This window comes from Panthera uncia, chromosome B4 (assembly GCF_023721935.1).
Source record: "Panthera uncia isolate 11264 chromosome B4, Puncia_PCG_1.0, whole genome shotgun sequence".
NCBI classification, from domain to species: domain Eukaryota; kingdom Metazoa; phylum Chordata; class Mammalia; order Carnivora; family Felidae; genus Panthera; species Panthera uncia.
The window spans coordinates 129611537-129631822 of record NC_064809.1 but is presented as its reverse complement, the minus strand read 5'-3'; the positions used below and the strand labels follow the sequence as shown (position 1 = coordinate 129631822).

The 20286-nt window shown below is 57.6% G+C and overlaps 1 protein-coding gene across 1 annotated transcript in view; it reads right to left on the bottom strand.

Moving 5' to 3' along the window:
- Positions 1-12540: 12540 nt before the first annotated feature.
- The window catches only part of CACNA1I (calcium voltage-gated channel subunit alpha1 I), a 105202-nt gene continuing 97456 nt past the window's right edge, over positions 12541-20286 (bottom strand). Inside the window, exons 34-36 of the mRNA XM_049626402.1 lie at positions 19113-19278; positions 17388-17587; positions 12541-16443 (exon numbers count right to left, since the gene is read on the bottom strand). Coding sequence (XP_049482359.1) covers positions 15814-16443; positions 17388-17587; positions 19113-19278 — 996 coding nt within the window. The 3' untranslated portion in view covers positions 12541-15813. The remainder of the gene's footprint in view (positions 16444-17387; positions 17588-19112; positions 19279-20286) is intronic.

Here is a 20286-nt window from a genome sequence, read left to right as displayed (position 1 = left end):
ATGAGATATTTGGTATTTCTTCAACGAGCATCCAAAGACGGGAAGTACCAGAATCTTATGGACATTTTACCCGTTTTGTCCTCCAGGTTGGACATTACCAGAATTGCTCCATAAAGTCGCTCCCCGTTTGCCCACCATCCTCACCCCCATTCTTGCCTCTGGGAACCCCCTTCCTCCAGGCATCACTGTTCTTTAGGAGGGGCTCTCGTGAGGGGCTGTGAGAACTGTGTACCCGCCTGCCTTTGTCGAACGGTGTCTTCCTCTCATTCTTGAAAGATATTTTTACTTGATGCAGATCTAGGATCTGCTCCGTTTATTTTCGTATTTGGCGATACGACTTTCCAGATCTAGCCTCTGTGCTGTCAGGCACCTGCCGTTCAGGGGTGGTTTTGTCTCTTCCCTCCGGCTTCTCGTCAAGTGCTGGCCTGCATCCCCGCGACGGGTCCAACTGTGGACTTTGTTCTTTATCCCTTGCTTGGGATTTATTATGCTTCCCGGACTGAAATTCACATCTTTTATCAATGCTAGGAAATTCTCAGCCATTACCTCTTTGAATAATGACTCTCGTCCATTCTCTTCTCCTTGTGGAACTCCAAATAGAGAGGTTCCATTTCTTTTTGCCCTAACGCTCCCACCTCCTGGCCTCCGTTTCATATTTCCTGTGTCATTTTCTTCTGTCCTGTTTTACGCATCCTGGTCATTGCTTCCGCCCCATCTTGTCATCCCTAATTTTCCCTCCGGAACTAGGTCTATTTGCTGCTAGGGACCCAATCCATCCGTCGAGTTTCATGTCTCCGTTAAGCCATTTTTTCATTTCTAGAAGTTCTACTTGGCTCTTTCTCATCTCTCTCTGATAACTTTTATAGTCTTCCCTCCCCCCCCCTTGTCTGTGTTCTCAATCCTTCTTTCTTTAAACATTTTTAACTTGCTTATTTTTATTCTGTTCTGATCAAACATCTGAAATCTTTTGATCTAGTTTTGCATGCGTGGTTTCTGCTGACTATGACTCATCGTGGATTGTCTGCTCCTGTGTTTTGCGACTTGAGACCATGAGCCTGATGCTGTGCTTCGGGGACCCAGGAGGACCCAGAAGAGGGTGGAGGTACGCTCCAGCCGTGTGCCCCAGCCTGGCCAAGCCAACACCACTTTATGTCACTGGCTTGGGGTTTTCTGGACCACTCAGTTTACAAATTTGGATCCCAATCCCCAGTGAAGGTCAATCTAAGTTGACACATTCTCAGGAAGGAACATCTGTAAAATCTCCTACATTGCAGACGCCGGGACAAAGGGGTGTCCTTGTTGTCTTTCTTGGCCGGCAGTTTGGTCTTTGTAGGTTAGCCACACGCTGAGCATACCACTTTGAAGGTTCCAGCTTGAGGGGAGGGTCTCCCTTCTGACTCTCAATCTTTCGCGAGCTCATGATAAAATGTCTTCGCTTCCCCGTATTGCGGTTAAAACTCAGGTCCCGAGTCTCCTGTTATGGGCAAATGCTTTGGGACCCCCAGAGGGTCGGCATTTGCTTCTGTTTCTGGTGTCAGCTCCCTCATCATTTCCGGCTCTCGGGACTTTCCCTTCCTTCCTTGCAAACTAAGCTATGCGCTGAATAAAGTTTGTGGTAACTGATCCTGCATTTGCAGGCGATTTGTAGCAGGAGGGTGTCCCGCTCCCCCAACCCAGTATTGGCGACCGCAGTCCCCAGACCACTTAGATGTGGCCCGGCTCTCAAGGAAGCCCTGGGCGTCAAGGACATAGACGCAGACACAGGTGACCCCAGGGCAAGGACGTGACAGCTGCAGTGGGGCTGAGGGCAGAGGCTGTGGTGACTCAGGCAACGGCCCGTTCAGGGCCTGCTGGGTTGTACCAGCTGCACCAACCAGCACACTGGGGACAGAGAACAAAGTGGGCCCCACTCTGGGTGCAGCAAGTGGGACTCTAGGGGGACCCCGGCTCCCCTGGCAGGGAGGGGCCCCAGCAGGCAGCACTTTGAGGCCTGCCCTCTGCTGGAAAACCTCAGCTCCCCAGATGGCACCTTGCTTGGCAGCTGCTGGCGTGCTCAGGCCACCCGCTGTGCAAACATGTCCTCAAGAGGCCTCGAGCCTGTAATCACTGCCGAGTCTCCTCCAGGAACGAGGGCTGGCAGCTGGCGACATTCCCAGGTCAGGGTCTACAGCGACACGGCAGGGCAGAGGACAGGCATCTGGGCCCCTTCCCTCGATGGGTGACGGGTCACAGCCCGCAGGGACAAGGAAGGGTCCCTGCTGGGAACTGACAGGCACACTCTCCTCTCTCACAGGCTGCCCGGCCTCCTCCGCCAGACCCCAGCCTTGAGAGCTTCTCAGTTCCCAAAGGCTGACAGGTCTGACGGACAGTCTCTGTCTTTTAGTCCATCGTCAGTCTCTCAGGGGAGTTAGACTCATACGTGACGCCAACTCTGAGCGTCCCAGAGGGGGACAGAAGGAAAGTCACAGGCGTGGCTGATGCCACAGACAGGTTCAGGGAAGGTGCTGTGCAGCTGGGTCTCTGGGTGAGACCCACACACACATCTACAGCAGGAAAGAGAAAGCTGGTAGATTGTGCCCGATCGGCATTCACTCCACAGCTACCCACCCAGGAGGCCAGGTTTGGGGGAAACAGAGTGCCACTTAAAAACCCATCATCTCAGACTCCCCTCCTGTCCTGCCCCAGGATCCACAGGACACGAATCCCAGAGGGAGGAGGAGGCCTGCGCTGCGGGCTGGAATCGCGGACCCGCTCCAACCACTGCCGCCGAGGGAGCCCCCGGGGCCACATGGGCCCAAGGAGTCCTTGCCACCCCCCGATTTCCCTCAGCCTGGACCAGCCCTCTGACCTCCGTGGGGACCTACTCTGGTCACCGCACTGTCCTCCAGAGAAAAATTGCCCTTCCTCTGGCGACCACGGTTTGGAGTAGAGCGTCTGGGTTTTGGGGATTGAAGAGCAGTGAGAAAGCTGTGAACACAGGTCAGTCCGTTAATTAGCTGTGAAGGACACAGTAAAACCTTGGACCACGAGTGACTTAGTGTTACCCAAGCCGAGCGAACATCTCTAATAGATGTTAACTTGATAAACGAGCAATGTCCCGCAACACGAGTCGTACGCGACGCCAAACGTCATGTGATCACAACTGATCATGTGATCACAAATTCGCTTTGATACGCAAGTGCTTTGGATTACAAGCATGTTTCTGGAATGAATTATGCATGCAAACCAAGGTTTTACCGTACTTCTTTAGAAGCCCACAGACATCTGGGAAGGATCCTCTATTTTCTTTTTTCTTTTTACTTTTTTTTAATGTTTATTTTCAAAGGAGAGAGAGACAGAGTGTGGGGGGGGAGGGGCAGAGAGAGAGAGACGCACACAGAGCCCGACGCGGGGCTCGAACTCACAAACCGCGAGATCATGACCTGAGCCGAAGTTGGACGCTCAACCGACTGAGCCACCCAGGCACCCCCCTCCTAATCTCTTATTCCTCAAATTTTTGTCTTAACTACTAAATTATTATGTAGTTTATGCTAATTTTTAAAAATTGTTTAATGTTTATTTATTTTTGAGAGAAAGACAGAGTGTGAGTGGGGGAGGGGCAGAGAGAGAGGGAGACACAGAATCGGAAGCAGGCTCCAGGCTCTGAGCCGTCAGCACAAAACCTGACACGGGGCTTGAACCACAAACCACGAGATCATGACCTGAACCGAAGTCGGATGCTTAACCAACTGAGCCACCCAGGCGCCCCTAGTTTATGCTAATTTTGACACCCTATAAGATAATCCAAACGCAGGAGATTATACCAACATTGTATGCATTTCAGGCAATGTGCACACTGGCCAGAGGAAAGAACACATATTCAGACTCTACATTTCAACTCCAGCTTCATTTACTACTGTGGTGATCCTGAAAGTCCTTGGGGTTTTTTTGTTTTTTCAACTTTTTAAAAAAAAGTGTTTATTTGTTCTTGAGAGACAGAGTGTGCGTGGAAGGGGGGCAGAGAGAGACAGAGGGAGACACAGAATCCGAAGCAGGCTCCAGGCTCTGAGCTGTCAGCACAGAGCCCGACGCGGGGCTCGAGCCCACGAGCTATGAGATCACGACCTGAGCTGAAGTCAGATGCTTAACTGGCCGAGCCACCCAGGCACCCCGAGGATGGTCTATCTTTCACTTACATTCTCCTTAGGACCCGAGGAGCCAGCCAGAAAGAACACAGCCCCTAGAGCTGGCTGATCAGGTGGCTTTGCCTCTCTGAGTCTCCATATCCCTGACCACAGAAGTGGGAACAGTAACACCCACTTCTCCAGGCTGACATGAGAGTGACGGCCGAGAAGCCCCGGGTACACCGGCGGTGCTCGGCCAGCATCCCGTCCCTGGGTCCAGCCCCTGTGCAAATGCATATCTGTGGGTGCGGGTGCACTCAGGGAAGTCCTCCCTGTGTCGCATGGATACTTGCAGGAGCAGGGCCCTGAAGGCTTTCCTCTCAGGCCAGGGCTGCTGATGGACTGAGCAGCCTCCTCCCTTGTGAAAGGAGGGGTGGAGGTGAGGCCCATAGAGCCCAGCAGTGGTGAGGCAACTTCACCTCGACATGTGGGACCCACCACGTGAGAGTGAGGCACCCAGGAGCCCTGGGCGGGTGTCTGAGCCGCTGACCCAGAAGAAAAGAGTCCAGGCTCTCAGGGAGGGCAGGCTGAGCCGACCACACCTCCCAGCCTCGGCAGCCACACCTACAGTGCACCTGTTCTGGTGGGGGTAGCAGGGGGCGCAGAGGTGAAGTCCACGTGCCTAAGCGTCCACAAGCTTCTCTCAGCTACAGCACGGAGCCTGCGCAGATAGAGCCTCAAAAGACGTCGCCACGGTTACCCGATGTCACCCGCAAGGCAGTTTGCATCTCTACGTCGGGGACTGGGAAACTGAGGCACAGAGAGGCATGACACCCCCAGGCTGACACAGTTCAACCCTTCTGAGCACTCAGACCCGGGGAAATCCCAACTCTGCCGCTTGCTCACTGCACAACCTTGAGGGAGTGACTCCCCATGCCTCAGTTTCCCCATCTGTAAATTTGGACTCGTCATCGCTTTCTTGTACACTGGCCGTAAGAATGAAATGAGATCATGCACGTGAAGGAGCCTCATCAGATGCCTAGCGCAAAACAAACCTCGATTAGAGTTACTATGCACCCCACAATGCTATCCTTCTGATTTTCTCCCATTGAGCACTCCGTACTTGCTAAGCAAGTGACCGTTCCCAACATTTTGCTATGAAAATTTCAAACACACAGCAAAGGTGAAAAGAATTTTTAGTGAACACCCATATACTACACCGGTAAAATTCTACCGCTTACATTTAATAATACATGCTTTATCAATATCCATCCATCAGTCCATCTTATTTTTTGATGCATTTCAAAGTAAACTGAAGACATCAGTCCAGTTCCCCCTAAATACATTAGCATTTACTGCTTTGGATGTGAAATGTACATACACTGAAATGCACACATCTTGAAAGTCATTTGCTGAATTTTGACAAACGCATATACCCACATAGCATAAATATCCCCGTCAGAACAGAAGACATTGCCGTCATCCCGGAAGGACTTCTCAGGCCCCTTTCCGGTCAGTCCTGCCTCTGCTCCCAGGAGGCAACCACTGTTCTTTTTCCCAGTTAGAGTAATTTGCCAGTAGTAGAATTTCACATAATAGAAGACATGATTTCGTAACGCAGGGCAGCACGTACTTGTCTCAGCTGCCGATGGCTACATAACGAATTACTGCAAAGTTCAGCAGCTTAAAACAACACATTTACGATTTCACAGTTTCTGAAGGCTTAACTCGGTCCTCCGGTCCCCACGGCTGCAACCGACTTGTCGGCATGGGCTGCAAGCTTGCTTTCAGGCTCTACTGACGAGACTTGCTTCTGAGCTCACAGAAGGGTGTTGGGGCGCCCCCCCCTCCCCCCCAGTGGATGTTGGCAAGAGGAGGCATCTTTCAATTCCTTGTCAGGTGGCCTCTCCATAGGGCGGCTCATCGCACAGTAACCAGTTCTCATTGGAGGAAGTAAGTGAGGTGGGGCAAGAGAGGACCTACAAGGTGAAAGCCAGAAGCTCTTTGTGGCCCAGAAGTGACATTCCTGCGGACGCCTGGGTGGCTCAATCAGCTAAGCATCTGACTCTTGATTTCAGCTCCGGTTCAAGATTTTGTGGTTCGTGAGATCGAGCCTTGCGTCGGGCTCCACGCTGATTGTGGAGACTGCTTGGGATTCTCTCTCTCCTTCTCTCTCTCTCTCTCTCTGCCCCTCCCCCCTCAAAATAAATAGATAAATAAACATAAAAAAAAAAAAAAGATGTGACATCCCTGGAGTGACCCCTGCCACCTGGCTGAAATAGCTCAGATGGGAGAGCATTAGGCTGAAGAAGTGACTTTGCGTTACATTTGCTATTCGTTAGAAAGAAGTCACTAGGTCCAGCCCGTGTGCCAAGGGAGGGGGTGACACAGGGGCCTGCGGACTGGAAGGCAGGATCATTGTGAACCACCTGGGAAGCTGCCTATAGCCCTCTCTTGTGGGACACCACGGCCTGCCCATCGCCAGCCAGATCAGCCTTCCTGGCGACCTTCTCCAGGTGCTCATCTGGTTCTGGGAGATGACCACGGTGCCGGACCTGGGTCTGTGACCCTCAGCCTGGCCTCCTGGGTAGGAAGATGCTCCTCCCTCACCCAAAGCTGACTTTTGCCTCTGCCATCCTCCCAGGAAGAAGTGCTTGTGGGGAACACCCCAATCAGGGTGCCCTGGGTGGGGGTGAGTAGCTTACCGGGGTCTCCTTTTAGCCGGCAAGTCCTGACGGCTCTATGTGACCAGGAGACTGCTCGTCATTTTCAACACCAGCACGGCAGGCTGTCCCCTCATTTGCCCAGGGAGGGTGACTCTGGGCCATGGTCTCTCGGTGGGCCGATGGCGGGAAGAACCCCGTACCTTCCCAGGAGACACAGGAGGCAAAAATGCAGGCACACAAATTCACCGTATGAGGACAGAGAGCACAGAAGCCTGCCCAGGCCGTGACTCGCCCCTGGCCTGCCTGGGACCGTGAGCCCAGACCGGGGGCTCTGTCCCTGGTGTGCTTTCTTCCATTGTAAATCTGAGGGAAATGGCCAAGGAGAGCAGCAGAGAACCAGAGATGGAGGGAAATCAGACCAGCCGGAGAGACAGATGGACACAGGCAAAGAGAGACAGAGAGGGAGGAGTGAACGGCAGGGAAGACCGAAGGACCAGGGCAGGAAGAAACCGAAATGAACGAAATGAAGCCAACGGAAACATCAGCTCCAGCACCCAGGGGAGACCTCCCTCCAGCACCTGGCATCTGCTTCCAGAGAAGCTCAAAGCCACATCCCCCAGGTGCTTACATCTTGGCTTGACGATAAGGACACCCCCGAAGCTGCCAGCCTGGTCCCCTGCCCTGTGCCAGGCCACAGAAGCTGGCTCGGGGCCCCCAGGCAGCTGCTCAGGGGGAGATCAGACCCGACTCCCGGAAGAGGGCACAGCCCAGCAGGCACTGCCTCCCACCTCAGGATGGGTGTATCAGTGCAAACCACTTGTGTTCTCTCTCTCTTAAAGATGAACATTAAAAAAAAAATTTTTTTTTAAAGGACGAGCCCCATATGATCTCACTTACATGAGGTCCCTGGTGGCGATGAGTTCACGGAGACAGAAAATGGGATGGAGGGTGGGGGAGGGGTGGGGGGGTTGCTGTTTCATGGGGGCCGTTTCCGTTTGGGAAAACGAAAAATTTTGGAGATGGATGGTGGTGAAAGTTGCACAACATCGTGAGTGGTAACGCCGCTTAAGCGGAAACTGCGAAACGGTTACAATGGTGAATTTTAGATGTATGCTACCACAGTATAAAAATATACATGGCTAATTAAAAAAAACAAAACAAAACAAAACAGCGAGGTGTTGAGTGAGAATCAGCCGAGAGTGGGGACAGCCTGGAGTCACAGGAAATTTTCCAAGGTGGCAACGTCCAAGTTGAGGCTTGCAGGCTGAGGATCGAGGAGCCTGGTGAAGGAGGCAGGAGTGAGGGGGGTCCAATGGGAAGCCGAGCTGGTGGGTGGGTGAAGACCAGAGCACCCAGGGGGCCTCGCACGGGTGGGGCAGTCAGAGACAGGACCAGAGGGCATTCCCGGCTCAGGGTCAGAATGACATAGGGTCGAAACTGGCAGGGAGACCACGAGCAGCCTTCCAGGGCCACCAGGGCAGGCGTACGGGCAGGGAGCCGCCCATCTCTATCACCCGCGGCCCCCCGCAACCCCTTCCCCTCTCTGATAGGCTTGCCAGATTTAGCAAATAAAAATTTGGATATCAGATAAACAACAGATTGTGTTTCCAGTGTAAGAATGTCCCCGATACTGCACACTTTCACTAAAAAATTATTTGCGCCCCCCATCCCTACCTTCCTTTGCCTCAGAAAAAAAAAAAAAAAAAAATTATTTGCGGTGGAAAATTTCATTGTGAAATTCAAATTTAACTGTGTGCCCTATTTTATCCGGCCACCCTACTGACTTTGAAGGGCTGCTGATGCGTTCGCGTGGCTGGCTCGCTCTCCTCCTTCAAGCCTTGGCTCAAACGACTGGCTTCCCAGGGGGTCGTCCCCGACCACCCCGATGGAAAGGCCCTCCCCTGCCCTGGTCACTCCCTGTCACACACATACACCCGCTCCACAGCCTTCCTGGCACTGGCAGGCTCTGAAACGACCTCACCCATGTGTCTCTTGGCTCCTTGTTTTATGTCCCCCACTCTGAGATGCAGGCTGACAGGTTCAGGGACCTGTCACTACCCCCTAGCAGCGGGCATAGGCCTAGCACGTAGTATGTGCTCAACTAATACCTTTGGAAAGACGGAAGGGACGCCTTCCTGGAGGGGCAGTCAAGAAGGAGAACCAGAGGATGTGGGTGGCCTGGGGGCACTGTGGGTTGGCTGGTCTTGCCCACCCCACCACGTCCCCCTAGTGATCGGAGCAGCCCTGGCCTGGCCCAGATGTGGGGTCTGCAGGTCCGAACCAGCCCAGCCCAGGCCAGCCTTGTCAGGTGCCCTTCCCCGCAGGACCAGCCTCCTGTCCACACAGCCCCAAGGCAGCCACGTTACCGTGGCAACAGCGATCAGAGGTCACAGCGCTGGAATCCAGAGGACGCCTCCCTCCTGAAACGCCACCACCTAGTCAGAATCTAATTTTCATTACAGCCATAATAGTGGTTTTGCGTAATTGCACATATATTAATACCTAACTTGCCAGTGCCTATTTGGTTAAAATTCATGAATTCGGGTCTAAATAAAAAGTGCTGATGGCTGAAGTTTTTCATTCTCTTAAAGTGTGCTTGGGTCGGTTTTTTAAAGTCAGTCTCTCTCCTTGGCAACTTGCTCTTAATCCTATTATTAATGGGTAAGGGAGAGGAAAACAAAGCAGGGCCTTGCTCCCCGGGGACGCAGCAGCTGCAGAGGGGGCCGTGGCCACGCAAGTGACAGTCACCCCTGGCACTGCCTCCCTGTGTGACCCAGAGTACACCATTCTGTCTCTCTGGGCCTCGGCTTCCTCTGGTAGAGAAATGAGAGATGGGTTTAGCTGGCCTCCAAGATCTCTTCCGCTTCCAAAACACAGGCACGTAGCTGACATTTGCTGAGGCTCAGCCTGGCACCAAGCTCTGGGCTGGGAGGAGGGACGATGGTCACTGTCTTTGAGCTGGGACGCAGCCGGGCAGCAAAGCCACGGAGCAGCTTGGGAGGCTTCCTGGAAGAAGTGACATTTGAGATGAGACCAGAACGGGTAAGTAAGGGTTCGCCGGGGAATGGGGAGAAAGGGAACAGGTGAGGCGCTGGAGGGTGGGCCTCGTCCTGCAGGACGCTGAGGACAGGCCCAGGTGGTCAGAGCCAAGGCCATGTGTAGACAGAGTTGGGGCAGAAGGAGTAAACCGGGTGCCCACTCAGCCAAGGGGCTACTGCCATGGGGCCTGTGTTCCCCAACCCTGGTCACCCGGCCGTGGGGCTTGGGCACAGTGGCTGGGGCCCGTGTGGAAGGAACCACAGACAGGGCCGCACTGGGTTCTTCTCTGTGGCCCCAGCATCCAGCTGGATCGGGACCCACTAGCTTATCTTCCTCACAAGTGTTAGCGGAGGGAATGCAGCCAGAGCTTGCCTGAGGCCTCCGATCTGTCAGCTGAGGTCTGTCAGACCGGGGGCCCCGCACACCTGCCTCTCTTGCCCCGGACCTGGGCCCTCCCTCTGGCAGGCGGCAGGGCAAGGTGGCGGCCAGAGAGAGGCCCGGGCTGGGGGGAGAGGTGTGGGGTGGGCAGCGTGTGGGTGGCCCCCAGAGGGAAAGGCCTTGGAAAGGCCTGACCACAAGGGTCCCGGGAACAAGGAGGCAGTGGCAGGATGGGGACAGGAGAGCCGCAGGAAATGCAGTGATAGGGGACGTGCCAGCTGAGGGGTCAGGACTTCATCTCGCCGGCAGCCTGGAGCCCTGGAGAAGGGGCCCCTGGGTCTGGTGGGAACCCGTGCTGGCTGCTGGGAACTGTGGATCGGAGGAGCTCGTGCTGGCTCTGGGAGGTCTGTGACCGTGCAGGGGCACCCCAGGTGATGAGACGCCTTAGCAGGCAGCAGAGTGGGCGATCCGGAGAGGCTCGCGGCAGGCAGAAGGGCAGGCTCGGTGATGGGTCGATGGTGGCAGAGGCAGAGGGAGGAGTTGCGGCCAGCATCCTGGTTTTCAGGAGGGGCTGGGTGATTGGGGAAGGCCATCTCGGGGTTTGGGATACATGGGGTCTGAGGCGCCGGGTGGGGGAATCCAGCAGCTCTGTCTCAAGGGGCTGGGAGAGGAGGGGCTGAAGCCAGGGGTCCACAGGAGCCAAGGTTCCCTGGGGACCTCTCGGCCCGGGACCCACAGCTGGGCGGCTAAGCCAGGCCTCACAGGTGAGGGGTGAGGCTCAGGAGGGGCAGCCCGCTGGTCCAGGGCCCCAGGGTTCAGGCGGGTGGAAAGTGGGGGTAAGATCCCTCTCTGGATGACGGCAGGCAGCCGGGGGCCGGGGCCAGGCCTGCTCTCACAGATCCGGGCACCGCAGCAGGTGTTGGGACCTGCACTCAGGTACACTCGCTGCACCTGTGCATACGCCTCAGGTTCGCCCCCTCTCCCTGCACCCCCTGCTTCGTCTGCAGGGAGGCAGATGCCCAGGTAGAAAGGCCTTTCGGGGGTGCCCCCGCCTCGAGACACCCAGAGCGGGGAAAGCCTAGTGCTCTGAGCAGGTTGGCAGTCAGCCTGGAGCACCACGTCCGGCTCCCTCGGAGGAACCTGGACGGTGGCAGATTTCGCTATTATCTCCGAGAGCGGCAGCGGCCACCGGAAAGGGATCACAAGGCAAAAACGGGGGACACGGGGTGAGAGGACAAAAGGCAGCCTTAGCTCACCCCCATTCTTCAGAGTGGGCGGGGCCTCAGAGACGGAGGTGCTGCCCTGAAGGTCACACCCAATGCCCCCATGTCCCTGCCCCGGCCATGCCCCCGGGGAGAGAAGGGATACGTGCGGGGGACAAGAGGCCCAGACAAGGCTGGTGGGGATGGGCAGCCCCTCTCGCCACCAGCTTGGCTGTTCTGCTCTCAGCCTGTGGATGTCCAGTCTCCGGACTTCTCTGGGCCTCTTGCCTCATCTTGGAGGGCAGCTGTGACAGTTGCCCATCCCAGGGACCACACCCCAGGCCTGGCGTGTTCCCTCCTCCCGGCAAGTACACAGCAGTCTGTCCTTTCCTGCTCCTAGGCAGGTGGGTCACCCCCACCCCTGGATCCCAGAGTTCAGGCTTGGCCAACAGAGCATGTCATCTCCATAGCACATACCCAAGTCAGCTGAGATTCCATGGACTTTGCCAGACTGTCAGGGAGAGAAGCTGTCATTCATCTGGGGAGGGGTAGACAGGCCCTAAGCCTGGGCTGCTGCTGGCCACTAGGGGAAGAGGGGAGCAAACGTAGAAGGAAGCTGATCCAAGAGGTGAAGAGAGGCTGTGTCCTATTAACATAGTTGGAGCCCTTGATCCAACTATACCTGAAGCTGACACCATCTCTGGGCTTTTTAGCTACTTGAACCACTAAGTCGTTTCTTCTTACTTTTTTGTTTCCTCTCCTTTTTCCTTTTCTCTCTCTCTGGCTCTTCTTTTTATGCTTAACACTCGTTCGAATTGGGTTTTTGTCCTTGCAGCCGAGAGAGTCCTAATAAGACCCATGAGTTCAGTTAACAGTGCCAAAGGTGAGTAGATTACTCCTGCACAGGCCCAGCATCTTAGCTACGGAATCAGAGCATGAGAGCCAGGCTCTGCCTCCTCCCCAGCCCAGTAGACCTCAGCCATGGGAGGACCTTTCCATGGGGGCATTTTTTCTAGGTCCCAGACACCCTAAGCCCCACAGCTTGAACATGATGGAGAAAACCTATCACGACCCCACCCGTGGGACCCCCCCCCCCAGCTCGACACCCACCCTGCTACAGAAAGAACAGCACAGGCACGTAGAAAATTTCTGAAATAGGCTTCTGGGTTTTTATTCAAAACAACACGGTGGGAGCTGCCACTTGGTTTCTCTATGCCCGGGCCATCTGGGCCAGCAGGGACCAGCGCCGTCAGCAACCAGGAGGGAAGTTCATTCACACCATAGAAACTGTACAGCGACTGGGAGTGCGATAGTCACAGCGGCAGGGCCAGGCTGAGGGCTTCCTGGAGGAGGCGCCCTCCGCCTCCTCTCCAGGCCGCAGCTAAGCTGAGGCTCCACCAGGAACACTGATTATTGCACAAAGACAAAAAAAAAAAAAAAAAAAGTACGTGTATCTGGGCTAAAGAGCGGCTTCTAAGACCCCAAGCCCTTACACAGCGCAGCAAAGAGGGCCGGAGGTGGCCCTGGACACAGAAGGCTCTAGGGGAAGGATCTGGCGGGAGGACGGGCCAATGGGCTGAAACCGTGCACGCTTCATCCTTTAGGGGACTGTCAGGCGCAAAGGCGGCCAGGGAGGGGACAGGAAGAGGGTTTGACCATGGCAGGCCACGGCCCCTTCGGGTCTTGGGTCCATCCGTGGGGGTGCCGAGGCTCCCGCCAGCCACCACTCCACAGAGCCCCGCGAGCAGATGGCTTGGGGTGCCGGCACCAAGTTCTCCGCTCTCCCCGGGGCCAGATCTGTGCGACTTAGGGTAAGTTTGTGCTTTTGTGATGAACAGGTCGCGGGATCAGGAGGGCAGAGGGACCATCCAGCCAACCCTTAACCATTTTGGCTTGTCCCAGCCGGGCAATCGCGGCTAATCCCCTAACTCCTGTACACAGGAGCTCACAGGAACAAAGCCAAGCGCCTGGGAATAGCATCTGGAGCCCTCCGGGAAGAAACGCCGTCCCCCGTGATCCCCCCCCCCCCCCCCCCCGGCCACCCTGGTTAACCAGGTTAACCTGGTGACACTAGGGAAGCCACTTCCCCGGTCTGTGTGTGGAACAGCAGCACACGCGGCTCAGGGCCACCATGCGGATTAAAGAAGATGACGCCTGGGCCCAGAAACTGGACGCTGCTGACCAGCACCGGATGCCAACCCTCGAACCCCAGTCTGTCCTCCACTCGGCCTTTCCGGGCCCCACGTCCCTCTTCCAGGTTCCAGCACACGCCCGTCCGGGAACATGTGGACAGGCACGCTGTCTCCCCTCTGGCCCGATCGCTCAGGGCCAGAGCAGTGCTGGGAGGGAGGGTGAGGCAGAGCTACCTGTGACCTCTTCTGCCCTGGAGGGGCACCCCGTAACAAAACAATCAGCACGGCAAGGGAGGCGGCACGAGGCTCCTGGAGCGGGCAGCTTGGGGCGCGGGCCCGGCCTCCCCCACCAGCCGAGGAGCCGGCAGGAGCAGGTGCGGACAAGACCCCCGGGGTCTACACGCTCCCTGAGCGGGAGGGCCCGGCCGACCCCTCAGCCCGGAGGCCGCCATCCTGGGAGGGGGGTTCCTTGCTTGGGCATCACCTTGGCGTCCTCACGGCGGCCCACCGTCCACGCTTCTGGGTGAGGACGGCAAAGCTGCAGAGGCTCCAGGGCTCACCCTGCGCCACCCCCCACGCCATCTCCGAAGGGAAACGCTTTACAGACCGCAAAGCTCGAGCCACCCGTTACCTCCTCCCTGGGCTGAAGCGTCCAGGCCCCAAGTGCCCAGGAGGGACCGGAGCCCATCCAGGCAGCCAACCGCCCAGTATCACTCGCCAGCCTGGCCTGAAGGCAAGTTCTTTAAGGTCAGGGTTTGGGAACGGGGCCCCCTCGGCAGGGCCCAGCAGAAGCCATTGAGGAGATCTCGCGAAGGCGAAGGGCCTGGTTATTGCTGAAGTGCCGTGTCCCCCAAACTTGCAGCCTTCCCCCTCCCCAGGACTCTGCCTGTCTGCAGACGACCTCCTCCACCACACTCCCAATGTCCTTCTTCAAAGTCGCCTTAAATCCACTCGCTTTTGAAAACTTTGCCTTGACCTAAGCAAGGTCTGTGAAATCGTGGGTCCAATGCGCTGTTTATTTCCTAATAAATACTGAAATAAGTGCGTAACTCTTCAAATAAAAGAAAAAAAACACCCATCTGTGAACCCGTTTGGGAAGCACTGCTATTTGAAACTTGATCTGTAGCCTGGGAAAGTGGTCAGGACAGGGGAGTGGGGCTGGTCCTAAGGCTAGGCAGGTGCTCCCGCCCCTGCTTAGAATCTTATCAGGTCTGCTTCTCCCTGAACTCCACAGGAGGGGGGCAGAGCTGCTCAGGGGGTCAGCGGGGAGCAGGACCTCTCAGAATGACCATGACCCAAGGTCCGCCTGGAGGGTAAAAGGTAGTTAAGTAACTGTCACTGACTGTCTGAGCCCAGGGGGCCTGCAGGGCACCCTGGCCAGCACAGACCAGGCAGGTACTCTTGACCTCCAAGCATCTCATGGCCTGCTTAATACCCTTTCCCCTTCCTCTCTCCTGCAGCCTCCGTGCCTGCCCTCGGCCTTCCTGGGGGCAAAGCCATGGCCGACCCCCACCCCTGGAAGTGCCCACTGGCTGAGCCCCCTGCCCAGCCTTGGAGCTGCCCTCCACCCCCACCCCTGCGCTAAGAAATTACAACTATTCACCCCTGATTTTCCTAAAGAAAGACGTCTAACTGGTTGACTAAGAGTGTGCTCTGGGGCATCTACAAAAGACTGTTCACAACAACTAGACAGTCAGGAACAAGACAGACACCCCAATACGTGGGGGGAGGATCTTAGCGGCGTTTCTTCTTTAAAGGAAAAAAAAACGCACCCTGAATTTCACCTCTTCTTCTGGGCCTGTCTCCCCGGCCATGGGAACTTCAGAGGCCTGAGAGCCTCTCCCAAACTACTCCCAACCCACGGGAGACACCAGAAAGCTCAGCCGTTATCACGCCAGCAGCCCCATCTGCCCTGGGGTAGGTTTGGCCTGGGTCCTAAGCATCAGGCAAAGGCCCTGTCCGGGCGCCGGCCTGCGCCCCCCAACTTTAGCACTTTCTGGAAATCATAAGCTCTCAGTAAAAAAAATAAATAAATATATATGTCTGTCTCTCTCTCTATATATGCATATATATATTATGTATATGCACGGGAAGGACCACAGCTGGGCCACGGCTGGGGCCACCACCGAGCCTCGGCTAACCCAGACCCTGCTCAAGCCCACCCTCTCGGCGGCCTGGCGCTGGCCGGCCCCTGCGCGACCCCCAGCTTGTGGCCGAAGTATTGCTGCCTGCCCCCCTGGCTCCTGAGGTAAAAGAAGGTGAGACGGGGCGTCCGGCCGGGCCCCTGCAGCCTTCATCTCTTCCTCTTGCTGGCGGCCTCCCCCGGCTGCAGCTCTCCCGGGGCGGGCGGCAGCTCGGGCCGCGAGGGGGCCGGGCCCGGCGCGTCCTTGCTGCGGTCGGCGGCCCAGGAGGGGCTCCGGGCCAGGCCGCGGGGCCGCGAGGGGGCGCGCGGGCGGCCGGGGCCGGCGGCCAGGCTGCTGGTGCTGCTGAACCTGCGGGCGGGCGTGAGCCCCGGCGGCGGGGGCGGCGGCCCGAAGAGGGACGTGAGCGACAGGCTGCTGAGGGTCTCCGAGTGCTCGCTGCCCGCGCCCCCGCCGCCCGCGCCGCCCCGGCCGCCCGCGCCCTCCTCGTCCGAGGGGTCCATGGAGTCGTGGTGGGTGCAGCCCGGGCTGGTGGAGCCGCCGCTGCTGTGGCTGCGCTGGTGCGCCCGCAGCCCGCGCAGGGTGAACAGGCCCCGGCCCCGCAGGCTGAGGCGGCGGCGGGCGGCGGGCGACAGGCCGGCCCGCGGGCCCAGTGCGGGGGCCGGGGGCCCCAGGGCGCGCCGGGGACTGTCGCTCAGGGTCAGGCTGTCCTCCAGCGTGGTCTGCAGGCTGCCGGCCGAGCTGCTGCGGCTGGCCTCCAACGACGTGTCGCTCCCTGTGGCCTGCAGGGAGGCAACAGGGGCTGGGGGCCGCGCAGTGTCCCCCAGCCCTGCCCCTCCTCCGGCGGCCTGCCCATCCCAGGGACACAGGCACGTTCAGCCCCTCCCGAGCCTCAGGAACTCCCTCCCGAATACGCCCAGGACCCCACAGCCTCTCCCCTCCACCACCCATCCGCGCTTCTGGGTGGTCCTCCAGGAGGTCACTGGCGGTGGCCTCCGACTGGGTTCCCTGCCCCACCGGGCTCCTCCGGTCCTCAGCTGGGAACCAGGGTCATTTTACTCAAATGCAATCACATCGGTCACATGGTCACGCCGTAGCCTCAGGGATCCACCCCACCCCTCTGGGACCTTCCTTCCCACCAATCTCCCCCTTCCCTGCCTCCAGTCCCTAACCCCACCCCCCAGCCCCAGCCCCTGCTGCCTGGAAATCTCTTCCCCAGACACCCACATAGCTCACCCCACACTGCCTTCCCAGAGCCTTGAAATGCTCCCCGCAGAGCCCCTTTCCGATGCAACATCCTCTCCAGCATGCATCACTCTCAAATCGACTGTGCTTTTTATGCATTTATTTTGGCTTCCCATCTCCCCTCTCACACCCCTGCAACACAGAAACTAAGCAGTCCACTGTGCAGCCTCCCAGCCTAGCACACAGCCTGGCACAAAGCTGGGGTCAGCGGTGGGACCAGCGCCATGCCCAGCTCTGCTGCTGTCATACTGTGTGAGCGGGGGCAGCTCCTGCTCCTCCCTGAGCCCTGGCACCCACAGAGCCTGTCCGCTCTGTGCCCTCTGCCTGCCCAGGAGGTGGCCCTGGCCAATGCTGTAGAGGAGGTCCTGCAGGCCAGACCTCCCATCCCCCAGATCTGCCCCTCCACCTCCACCTGGACATTAAGGTCACACTCAGATGTTCCCCAGCAGGAGAGCTCCCGGAGACAGGGAGGCGCCCATACCTGCCGGAGGAGGGTGCAGTTGACATTCGGCGACCGCAGGGATGCCCAGGAGCCCTGCAGGGCAATCTTGGGGAGCGTCCCAGCGCCAGCCACCTTCTCCTGCCCTTTCTGGCTGGCAGACACAGCAGGGTGGAAGAACTCCGCAGGCATGGGCAGGAGCGGGCTGGAGGCATCCGGGGAGAAGGGAGTCGGGGGTGCAGCTGGGGAAGGAGGAGAGGAGGAAGGGGAGAGGGCTCAGGCTGGTGGGTCCCTGGACGCTGGGCTCTAGGCCCGCAGGCAGAGAGGGCTTCCTAACAAAATGACTGTGAGACCGTGGGTAAGTCTCCCTCTCTGAGAGTTGGTGTCTCCACTGCGAAACCCCTGTGACTCCTGGCACGCGCAAAAGCAAGCCTTTAGAGCCAGCGGCCCCAGGCCCCAGGACCCCTGGTTTCCTTCCTCTGCGAAACAGGGACCACAGGCCTACTTGAAGGGGTGGAGAGAAGGCTGTAAGAACAAGAGCCAGCTGTGGGGCTCCCAGCCCGGGACCAGGTGCACAGCAGATGCCTGCCATGATCAGCCACCCTCTGAGGGTCTGGACACCCCATGGGGTCCAGCCAAACCTGGGGACCCCTCTGGGAGGGCGGGCAAGGTGGGCACTGCACTGGATGGGCAGAGCAGACGGAATGCTGCTGGACCTGTCTGGTCTGCTCTGCTGGGGATGGAGAGGGGCAAGGAGAGGGTGAGAGGAGGGCTGGGGCAGACCTGGGGCAGAGCCAAGATGGCTAGACAGCTTGAATGCCCCCAGCCAGGGTGAGGAGGGGTTCCTATTCTATATCATCTTATTATTTAAGGAACACACAAATGAATGATTAACTAAAGGGGATGGGATTTCATTCAATCAGAATGGCTCTTGGGTCCTGTGCCCTGACTTCTGGTCCAGGAAGCCTGGGGTCTGGGGTCTTGGTACCTCAACCACCAAGGTTGGCTTTAGGGAGAGTCCTTGGAAAAGTCACTCCACCCCCAGCTCCCAGAAGGCACTCCATGCCAGGCCTTCCAGAAAAGTACTTGGGGTGGGCCCAGGGTCTTGGGAGTCTCTCTTCTGCTGAGCTCCTCTCTCTGCCCTCTTCCCCAGCCAGTGCTGGGGAACCAGATTCCCATCACCCTCCAAGGGGACTAGAGGTGAAGGTGAACCCGAACGATGAACAGATGAACTTGGTCCTCTCCTCGTGCCCACAGCCCAGCCAGAAGCTCAAAGCACAAACACAGGATGCTGAAGGTAGGGCCGAAGGGTACATTTCAGGACATTTTACAAAAGGGCTACTGAGGCCATGAGGCTTCCTGTTGTTCAACATCTCCTTCTGTGAGATCTGTGGGACAAACACCTCTCAATTTCAGCTCCAGAAAATCACTATGATTAATTTGGCATAATTTTGGATAATTTTCCTTCTGTTTAATGAGAGCTTCGTGTGACCTGTTTCCCTTTTCACCACAGCTCCTAGGAGCTCACCATGAATCTCCTGGGCTTCTGGTGTAATTGCTAACTCACCTCTCTGTATTATTGATCGTTTGTCATGGTTACCTCAGACCTGAGAGTCCCATCTTTTATTGTCAAGTACCCATCCGGCTCTTCCTGGACTCAGTATAATAGTCTGGGCAAAGACACTAAGGAAAGCACTCAGCCGGCCCCTCTGAAGCAGTCGCCGGAGACTGGGGCTGCGGGGAGCTGGTGGGGGGCCCCACCCTCACCTCGGCCGCTCTCATGTTTCAGCCAGGACCGGACGGGGTTGGATGGGACAGTCTCCCTCTCCCACAGGAAGTTCTCAGGATCCGACGAGACGGCCGTGTTGGACAAGGGGAAGAAGCACTCGCCCCCCTCTCCTCCGTGCATGGGCTCAGGGGCATCCGGCTCACCCTACAGGAAAGGGAGGGAGACGGGTCAGGGTGGTGGAGAAGGGGACAGAGGCCGAGCCTGCCCCAGCTGCCTTTACGCCCCTGCTCCATGGCCCGATGCTCGGGCCGCTCTTACTGCCCGAGATGGCCTTCTCCTCGCCTCTTCTACCTGCCCACAATCGTCATCTTCTAAAACCCGGTGAAAGGGCCCCACTTTCAGGAAGCCCTCTCTGGTGTTCCAAGCAGGATGCAGTTTCCTGCTCCCTCACTCCTTTCTTGACCCCGAGACCCCAAGGGTCTTCCTTGTCTCTGTAGCCGAGTGCCTGATACAGACCTGGGCCCCGTGTAGAAGTCAAGTGCAGGTTGGCGAAGGGATCGGAAGACAGGTGGAGCACTGCGGGGCCTCCCTGTGAGCACGATCTCTCGGACAGGTCCCTTCGCTTCCACATCCATAAATGACAGAGTAAACCCTCCTTCCTGGCTGTGGCGCCCGGAAGCTGCCCGGCAGTCCTTCCGGCACTCCCTAGGCCTTTCCTCAGCCCTGCAGGCAAGGTGACCCCCGCCCAGCAAGCTCCTCCAGAGCTGCCTCAGTGCCCCCTTCCAAGGCAGATGGACCCCCCATGACTTCCTCTATGAGTCCAGAACAAAACCAGACTACACCCACCAAAGGCCAACCAGGCCCCGGAAATGGTGACCCTGACATCCTGTGTAGGGGAGAAGCACAGGGGTGCGGGGAGATGCAGGAAGGGGCTGGGTGGCTGTGGGGGCTGCAGGAGTTGTCAGCTGTCAGGGAGGGGAGGGAGGGCGCAGGGACGGAGGGAACTAGAAGGTGGAGCCGATGGACGATGGCCCTGGGGACAGTGGTGCCAAGCCCAGTCTGCCCTGGGGGCCTAGGGGAAGAGCTCTCGCGGGCAGGGCCACTGCACCCCTACTTCAGGCCAGGCAGTGCCCCTCCCCCTCCACAGTTCTCTTACATCCCAGCCTCGAGGTCACAAGCCCAGCGGCAGACCCCTCCTGCCTGAGTCTGCAA